Source organism: Zingiber officinale, chromosome 1B (assembly GCF_018446385.1).
Source record: "Zingiber officinale cultivar Zhangliang chromosome 1B, Zo_v1.1, whole genome shotgun sequence".
In the NCBI taxonomy this organism is placed as follows: Eukaryota; Viridiplantae; Streptophyta; class Magnoliopsida; order Zingiberales; family Zingiberaceae; genus Zingiber; species Zingiber officinale.
The window spans coordinates 96490085-96499247 of NC_055986.1; the positions used below are offsets into that span (position 1 = coordinate 96490085).

The 9163-nt window shown below is 34.4% G+C and overlaps 2 protein-coding genes across 3 annotated transcripts; one reads left to right on the forward strand and one right to left on the reverse strand.

The window, feature by feature from the left end:
• The first annotated feature begins 2537 nt into the window (after positions 1 to 2537).
• LOC121980177 (ethylene-responsive transcription factor LEP-like) lies at positions 2538 to 3097 on the forward strand. The gene has a single exon (XM_042532161.1). It carries the CDS (start codon positions 2573 to 2575, stop codon positions 3014 to 3016), a length of 444 nt encoding a protein of 147 aa, XP_042388095.1. The 5' UTR covers positions 2538 to 2572; the 3' UTR covers positions 3017 to 3097.
• Positions 3098 to 5280: 2183 nt separating this feature from the next.
• On the reverse strand, positions 5281 to 8874 carry LOC121969948. Of its 2 annotated transcripts, none has more exons than XM_042520284.1 (10): positions 8666 to 8874; positions 7929 to 8024; positions 7710 to 7784; positions 7421 to 7489; positions 6888 to 6964; positions 6349 to 6437; positions 6104 to 6233; positions 5870 to 5960; positions 5655 to 5720; positions 5281 to 5568 (listed from the first exon to the last, which is right to left on the reverse strand). In XM_042520284.1, the coding sequence occupies exons 1-10, from the start codon at positions 8807 to 8809 to the stop codon at positions 5449 to 5451; spliced, it is 957 nt and encodes a 318-aa protein (XP_042376218.1). In that variant the 5' UTR covers positions 8810 to 8874; the 3' UTR covers positions 5281 to 5448. The 2 variants fall into 2 exon arrangements, with proteins under 2 accessions (XP_042376218.1, XP_042376225.1); XM_042520291.1 differs by having other exon boundaries at positions 7900 to 8024; positions 8666 to 8804.
• Between the last annotated feature and the right edge of the window lie 289 nt (positions 8875 to 9163).

Sequence of the window (9163 nt, forward strand, 5' to 3'; positions counted from 1 at the left end):
CGGCCGATGCTATCTACGCATTGACCGTCTTAACTTTGACCACCACCAAAACAGCGGGATGGAGCCCTTCATCATCACCGCATCAAGGTTCATGCACCGGTCCTTAACATCTAATTTGATAAAATTATTTTACAGAGAGTCATATTATATAAAAATATTACTTTTCAATTTAATTAAAATTGTTTCATTGCTTCAAGTTAATTAAAATTGCTTCGATACTCTTGTAATAATTTTAATCAAATATTATATTAGTGTAGCAATTTTGATGAGAGTTACTATACTCTTATCACAGTTGTTGATAATTTTTATATAAAAGAAAAGTAATTTTTCACTAATTTTATCGTAATAACGTTGAAATGGGAAATTAAAATGAAAACAAAAAAAACAAAAAATACCTCTTTTCTTTTTTACAAAAATAAAGTATCATTTTCATGATAATAAGTGTCCTTTTAATTTTTCCTCATTTGTTTATACTCCTCTTTTTAGTTTTCTGTTCTATCAATTTTAAATAATTTAAATTTAAAATTTATTAGAGTTATTGTTTTTTTTAAATATACAAATGAAACAACTAAGGAGGTATATAATTGATCCAATGCGATATGATTTTTTTTGAGTATTTTATATTGACGAATGTTTTATGTAGCAGATTTTATATATATATATATATATATATATATATATATATATATATATATATATATATATATATATATAATTTAAGGACAGACTTTAAAAATTAAAAGAAACTGAGAAAAGTGACTGCAATTAATTGTATGGTTTTAGGAATACAACCTTTCATGTTTTTTGAGTTGTCTCCCTCTATTGTTGGTGGTCAAGTGCCTCCTTTGGTTTACAAGGTGCAGCATCAAGGGCAAGAATGTTCCCCAAAAGTTGTCCTTCATACTAAGGACCCCCTTCAATTTTATAAGTGCAGAATGTCCAGAATATTCCATGACAAACTAAAAGCCTCAAGAGTGAAGACTGGAGAAGGATAAAGCAAAGAGAGACATGTTGACTCAGTCTTCAAACATTAGTGTTTGTTTGAAGATGTGTCCAAAGCCACTAAAGAAATAGTGGAAATCAAACCCTCATCTTTAAGGATTGTAATATCATCACTTCTGTTTCTAAAGAATATCTATAACCACAAGAAAGAAAAATAATGTCACTTCTTAAAGCTTGAACTTGAAAGATTTCAGAGGCTTAATGATTTCAAGCTCTACCAGTTGTTTCAACATATGAGAGAAGAATGGGCATTGGATTAGTCAATAGTGCAGCAGTAGAGCATTTTTAAAATTTTTGAAATATCTAAGGATCTGTAAATATTTTTTGATATATAATTATAATCGATAAAAAAATTTCGTAGATTAAATCGTCTTCAAAGTTAATCTATATAAATTGAATATTTAATGTCAACTAAAATAAATAAAATAAAATAAAAAATTAGATCAGTGTTGACATACTGTGACTTAGAATAAAGAATAAAGTTGGAGAGGAACCGACCTCATGACTTCGGAGGCTCGACTTCCTAACCCAATGTGGAAGGAAAATTAATTACACAGTTTGGTTCAACACAATAGTCATTTGTACGAGTCAGATGACCTGCAATGTATTTCACACATGATCTCATGATTTAATATCAATTGTGTCCGTAAATGCTAATTTGCAGAGGGAAGTAGCTAGAGTGAAATTGCGTAATCCTAAGTGCTAATTTGAGGAAATTGATTTCATGATCTTATCATGTCGAGGAAAACCAGGAAAGAAAAGAGGAAAGAACACAAAAGAAAGCATTACAGGAGCAAAATTGAACCTGACTTTGATTATTTTAAAACATTCGTACTGGTTTGTGCATTCCACCTGCCCAACTCATGGTATTTGTTTCAACAAACACACAATTCAATAGAAATATATAATTCAAGTGAACACACAATTTTGAGCTCACAGGTATTGTTCTAAAAGCCTATATAGCTCCTGGTAGTTAAATTATATATCCAACTAAATACCAAAAGGTGCAATTCTAAAAACTTATATCAAGTGCTAACTAATCATTATATATTATTTATTACTTTTATTCTTCAATAGAATCAGATCTTAATTAACACTTAGTTCTATTTCAGAAATAAAGGCACAAATGGTCTCCTTTTTAAAATCAAACTCATGTAAAATATCTTTATCAACATTTTTCTCTTTAGTTTTAAAAATATTGTTCTACATCTATCATCAACAAGGGATCTCACCTACCAAATAATACCGAATTTAGGACGATCAGTTTGGTTTTATAAAAATATTTTACGGAGGATAAATCATGAAATGATCGTGATAAGTAACCCAGAAGTCCAACATCTCATGATTACGCGTCTCATTTATCCAATTTAATTACCTTGTGATAATAGGTTTGGTAGCTCTAAATTTTTATTTTTTATTTAAACTGCTAAGTGTCCTTATATAATATTAAACTCATTCAGGTTTATCTCACTTACAGAAGATTAAGTAGATTTATCTATTATATATAGATAATAGAGAGAATGAATTGTAAGGCGAACACAAGAAGCAGGGGAAGACAGAGACATTTAACATGGCGGATCACTACTCGCCTGATCAATTACTAACTCTCCGCTGCCGCCGGAAGCGGCGGTCTCGGGCGTCGAGCGACTACCTGGGAGTTCGTCGGCGGCCGTGGGGCCGCTACGCCGCCGAGATCAGGCACCCCGTCACCAAGGAGAGGCACTGGCTCGGCACCTTCGACACGGCAGAGGAAGCCGCCTTGGCCTACGACCTCTCCTCCATCTCCTTCTGCGGCATAGCCGGAGCTAGAACCAACTTCTACTACCCTTTCATGGCTGATTCTATTGCTTCTCCTTCCCTGCCGCAGCCTCCGCCTCCACCTCCTCGGCCGCCGCCGCCGCCACCTCCATCTCCGTCGGAGGAGGAGGATAGAGAGCCGTGGTGGGTGGAGTTCGACGATGAGTCGATGACCATCGCGGCCATCTTGCAGAGTTTTAAGCATTCAAATAATTAGTTAATTCTCCGCTGTTGCATGATTTCATGGTGGATGATTTGGTGGATTAAAAATGGATATTTCTGTGATTTCATGATCTTTCGTGATGATCTCTCGATTATTGTTTACCGTCAACGACTTAAAAAGAAAAAGAAAAAGGATGAAGGGGACTCTCCCAATCCTGTGAAGCCCCTCCCTCATTCAGCCGTTAGATTCGGGTCTTTTAATCCTGGCCGTTTGTTTAGGAATGGCCTGGATTAAAATGATAAAAACTTTTTAAACATTGAGAAGACTTTTGATGATTTTAAATTTTTAATTCCATTAGTATTAGTTTCGTTAAAGGTCCGTAAAGACATACATGCTCTGTTTACTGTGAATTAGGAAGGAAAGAACCGTGGATTAGGAAGGAAAGAAATGTAAGGTGGAAAACAATGCCCAAGGACAAAGGAAAGGCCAGGTTGCAAGGCCTCGGGAGTTTAGAGTTCAATCGTTCATGATTGATCGAGATGAAAAAAAATTCATTTTACCTAATTTTAAATAGACAAAAAGATATTTTTATTAAAAAAAAAAACAAACAAACAGTAAATATGAATTTTGGTTCCATCTGTCAATTCTTTTTTACAATAAAAAAAGTAATTCCTCTTTTCTCTTATCAGTACCTCTGACTAAACCGTGCATCAGTGAGGTAGAATGGAATGGAATGGTTCATTCTACGTTTTAAGATATAGTAAATTAACGCAGGAAACAAAAACAAAAGTACATCTCTTTTAAAAATAATTGTCAAAGACGTACCTGTTTTAATGTTTAACCCATTTTACTTTTTAAAATTATTCTTATTTTTAGCACTATTATAACAATTATGAATCAATAGTTGCAGCAAACATTTCAATTTTAATCAACACTAATAAACTATCTATGAGCATTTATATTTTACTTTTCAAAATTATTCTTATTTTTGTCACTATTATAACAATTATAAATTCATAGTTGCTACAAAATAGACACTTCAACTTTTCTTTAATCAATACTAACAAATTGTTCATAGCTACTACAAGATGAGCATTCCATCTCTAGTCAATATTTGTTAATATTATGTTATAGTAGTACTTCAACTCATTAATATTAATAATATTAATTATATATGCAGCCAATCCAGACGCTCAACATTTTTTGATTACGCTCCCCATTTAAAGGAGAATTTTTGCATATACGCCGTAACTGGGGATTGAACCGTGGATACCTGGGTGACAACCTGGATGTCTTACCGTGGTACCATGCCCCGGGGACGAATAATATCATTTTCTAGCAACTATAGTTCCTAGCTCTTATAATATAAACACTTCATCTATGCTCAACATCATATTATATAGTTACGAATCATTACTTTATTAATCCTAATTAGTATTATATTGTAGTAACTACGATATTATAGTTGCAAAAAGTCATACGCTAACCCCAGACACCCTTACAGTACTAGTCCGACAGCCATCTATAAAGAAGTAAATTAAGAAACTAAGTAGATCATCATATGAAAAACTATTTCTACCAATTTTATCGGATATATATATATATAACTGTATAGTATCTTATAACTGCTATAATTACTATGTAATTATAATATCATAATTGCTGCAATAGCATAAAAATAAAGAAAATTTTGAAAATCACGTTTGTTTTTTATCTATCAAAAGGAGTGCCTTTTTTATTTTTTTTACCAATTAACAATGGAATATCCATTATAGGAATAGAGAGGGTTGTTAGCTAGTCAGGGTAAAAAGTCAACTACAATAATCAATCAAGTGAACTTACTAGCTTTAGCAAATCAAGCAAATAAGACAAGTTAATAGTGTGCCAATTTGGTGAGACGAATTTAGTGAACTAAACCCTTAGCTAATTTGGTTGAGTAGGCATGACCAGTCAATTTGGTCAAACATGTGAGATGGATCAGTTGGAGCAAAAGCTGAGTAAAACAGTCGATTCGTTCAGCAAGCAAAAAAGAAGCATTCATATAAAAATGAACCGAACTAGTGAGTCAAGCTCACCAATTTGGCCAAATGGACCGAAAACCAAACTGGTGGAACAGATTGGTGGAATTAACAGGTCAAGCAACTTGAGATAAACAAGATGAGCAACCTTAATCATGTGAATTCTACCTGATATTCTAACCATCGAACCAATTAACTAGTTGATTCAAGTGGTAAATCGTTCTATTAGTAACTTATTCCACTCGGAATACCATTACTTGAGTAGCTAGCACAAAAGCAGTAGATGAATCCAAATTAAGATTGAGCAGCTCCAAATTTACTTGAGAACATGACCATTAACTTCAAAGTGAAAGAGATATTATTAGCAATGTTTTCCAGTCATTTCTATATATAACTTTTTGCTATAAATTTTCCAAGCAATTCACACAATTGTGAATCCTGAACAAAATTGAAATCGGGACGCACTAGTCAAGCAGCAGTCTCTATTACCTGAACACACTCAAGAACAGTAGCTTTTTTTGCCATTGCTGCCATAAGAGCTTCATGAACGACTGCATTGTTCTTGAGAAGTGATCCAGCGAACAAGACCTGCATGGTTATCGATCTCAGTCAATTACTGCACCACAATATTGTGTTTATTATCTGCTAATGAAGCAATAAGTTCGAGATCGCACAGCCCATCTTGTGAGATTCTGTTGCTGATCCTTGCTAATCTGTGGTTTGCTCCTATTTATAAACCTCTGGGAAAGAGAAAAAAAAGCCTTTAACTATATTTTAAATTATCAGATCTTATTGAAATACCTGAGCAAAAATAGATTTGTAGGAAGATATAGAGTGAATACTAAAAATATTTGAAAAATGTGATAGCAAGGGAATTTACTAATCGTACCTGAAGAGTGAACAGATCTGCAGATTGACCGACCACCTTATCATATTTAAGGCCTTCAGCGGCAAGGCCAGCCATCGACACAACAGCCAACCTGGTGATGAGTTTCCGGTTAATGAACAGTTTGAAACCAGAATAATAAATGATGTCTTCTGAGACATCACTTGATTAATGGTGATCATTAATAGTATTCACTATTCAGAGTAAGGTGAGGTTGCAAATTGACCAAGTTCATACCTGTCCAGTTCCTTGTCATCAAGCTGCCCACTATATATAAGTTCTTGAAGTTTCTCATCAACCAAATTGACATGTTCTTTTCCGAGATCCAGGGAATATCCCAAGATTGGTAACCCAATCAGGTAGGCCACTAGTAATCCATGACCGGTTAATAAGCTTGTTAACTGATGCATCATTATACAAATCTATGCAACTTACATACTAAATTACATATAAATCTCTGATAATTTATGATAAAAACTCGCCTAAGAAATGTGCAGATTCATGCCTAGCAATCCTCTCCTGGTAATCAGGAAAGAATGAAGAGAATCCATCAATTGCAGCTTGGAGAAGACTGCAGTAGGCCAATAGGCATTAGTTAAAGTGAAAGAGTTACTGCAAGCTAATTGTTAGGTCGTTTATTAACCTTCATTAAAATGAATATCCACTAGTCATAGCTTTTGCTGTCTTTCTTGAAGAGTTAGATTCAATCCTTTAATTAATTAATGCTAGTATTAGATTCTATGAGAATCAAAAGAATTTTTTTTTCAAGAAAAGAGATACAGATTATACCAACAAGATTATATACTAAATAAGCATAACCAATAGGATATTGTCTTAATAGCTCATTACCCAAAAATAATGTGTAAATAAGAGCATGTTGAAGAGAATTTATCGATTTCAAAAGAAAACTAAAAGTTCATTGTGTAAAATTTCTTGTTTACTTTGATCCATTAGCACTTTAACATGGATTTCCACCTCCAATTGTTCTACCACAATGCTAACATGTTTCATGAGGATTTACCCAGGAGAAACACTACCAATGGCCAACACTATCAATGAAATGCTCCCAAGCAGGTAAGGCACAAAGAAACCCCAGTCCTGTAACATTGACGAGAAAAAAAAGTGGAAATAGTAATAAATTTGAAGAAAACAATACTATATTCAAATTAGGTTAACAAATGTCCTTTAAACAGTAGTTCTTCAGCATTAAGGAAGATGAGCCAATAAATTGATTTATTTAGATTGTGGTGGATAAAATTTTCTTTCAATTAAGAAAAATTCAACATGAAGTAAAGTGCTGCCCAAAAGTATGAATTGTATCTGAATGTCTCATGAATAATGTGGTCACTACAACATATGTATGTATTAATGATGCCTCTAAATATGTCGCAAGTCCTTTTCAGTGGCTTGAATTATGCGCACAATCTTCAAGCAAATATAATAATGACCTCAACTAGCTATATAGACAACTGTCCTGAGTGAAAAACTAAAAAAGTTAAACTGGTGATATACAAACATAAGAATTTAATCCATTTGAAGGTTGCATATATGTACCCCTGGAAGCTGACCGGCAATCACACCAAGAAATCCTGTAGTTCCCACTACTGTAAATAGAAAAGCTGCCTGCACCATCAGATTTCAAACTCCATTTAGCAACCCAGCAAAAGCACTAATTCTATCATTGTCTCAATTAGATATACAGTACTCCACAAGAATTGTCAGCAGACACATGCAATGCACTTATAGATTTTTTTTGTCATCATGTTCATAATGCATGGTAAGACATGGCCATTAAAGAAGGATGAAACAAAAAATTAAGATAATAGTAGAACGAGGACAGTACATCATTTCTAACACTCGGTATTCCAAGGTTCTCTGCATTTTTGATTCCCAGAGTGGTTAGCTCCCGCAAGGATGTCTACAAACAAGTTAGTGACTGCGTGATGTAACCCTCAACCCAAATAAAATCTGCACTGAAATAAAGACATATCTGTGTGCATGATATACAATATATATGTGATGAAAGTACTTGCCAAGAACTTTATTGTGATTATGGACTGACCATACGACGTGATACATATGGTTGAGAGCTCCATTTCTTTGCCCAACCAATTTGACCCAGCTGATCAAGAGTTTCCTTAACAGCTTTACTATCTTTCTGAAACAAGAGGAAAAAACACATGGTAAAGTTTTAGTAGACCTGATTAACATTAGAAGTTATGGTAGCCTCCAAAAACATAGAAAATCATGAAAGATCAGGTTTTCACTATTGGAAAGCTTAAAAAGAAACTATGCGAAGCTTATTTGTCCTTATTTCTCTTTTATCTTCAATATAGCTTCATCAATTGCATCTTATTATGATTTAGTCCCCCTTCGCTCCCCTATGTATTTTCAATTTGAATTACCTTAATCATTTGGGTTCAAAAATAAGAAGCACACATCAGAAGCAAATTTTTTATATATGTACTTATATATAGTCTGTAGATTTTTTTTAAAAAAAGAAAAGAAATCCTTTCTTGTAAAGAATTTTCTTTGTATAAGCGATTGAAGCATTCTAGTTAGAACATGTAGCCATTGACTTGGGTTAAAGAAAAAGTGCAAGACTTATCTCTCCACCCTCATAAAAAACTACTAAAACCTAATCAGAATGGTCATGCAATTGGCACACAATCAATTCTTTCGAACCAGAATGCCCCTTCGTTTTAGCCGGAGTTCCATATTACCCGTCAAACCATAAGAAATAGGAAAGTCGAGATGGTGCTGATTATTTTGGGGACGAAAGAGAAATCAAGCAAGCACCTTAGCGATGGCTGCTTCCAGCGGCGTGAGATCGACCTCCGCAGGGACGGCGGGAGAAGAAGCTCCGGCGCGCCATTTCTTGTGCACCTGCAAGCTCCCATAGAATCGAGGAGAAGGAGAGAGAAGGGCGAAGGAGATGGCCATTTCTTCCTCCTCTTCTCCTTTCTTCTTCCTCCGCTTCGATGCTGTCCGACCGTTACCAGCAAGTCAGGGGATAACGTTAATAGAACAGAAGCACGTGCAGTGCGAGTGGAGGAAGGATCACAGTCAAAATCATATGGAAATGGGAATTTTTTAATTCACCCGAATTGAATTGCCGATATATATATATATATATATATATATATATATATATATATATAATTTTATATTTATATATAGAAAGAGAGAGAGAGAAAAGCTACCTTGCAGCATGCTCTGTGCGGTTTGGTATGGCGCGCATCAAAATTAATGTTGGATCGTTCATCGACCGCTTCATCTTCTCCCGCCTGTTGGATC

Excerpts from the sequence above, each read along its gene's own strand:
- LOC121969948 (XM_042520284.1), bottom strand. The coding sequence starts at position 8,809 with ATGGCCATCTCCTTCGCCCTTCTCTCTCCTTCTCCTCGATTCTATGGG. Across the intron at positions 7,785-7,928 it reads CATATGTATCACGTCGTATG|ACATCCTTGCGGGAGCTAAC; the intron begins GTCAGTCCATAA and ends ACTTGTTTGTAG. Across the intron at positions 5,569-5,654 it reads AGAATCTCACAAGATGGGCT|GTCTTGTTCGCTGGATCACT; the intron begins GTGCGATCTCGA and ends ATAACCATGCAG.
- LOC121980177 (XM_042532161.1), top strand. The coding sequence starts at position 2,573 with ATGGCGGATCACTACTCGCCTGATCAATTACTAACTCTCCGCTGCCGC.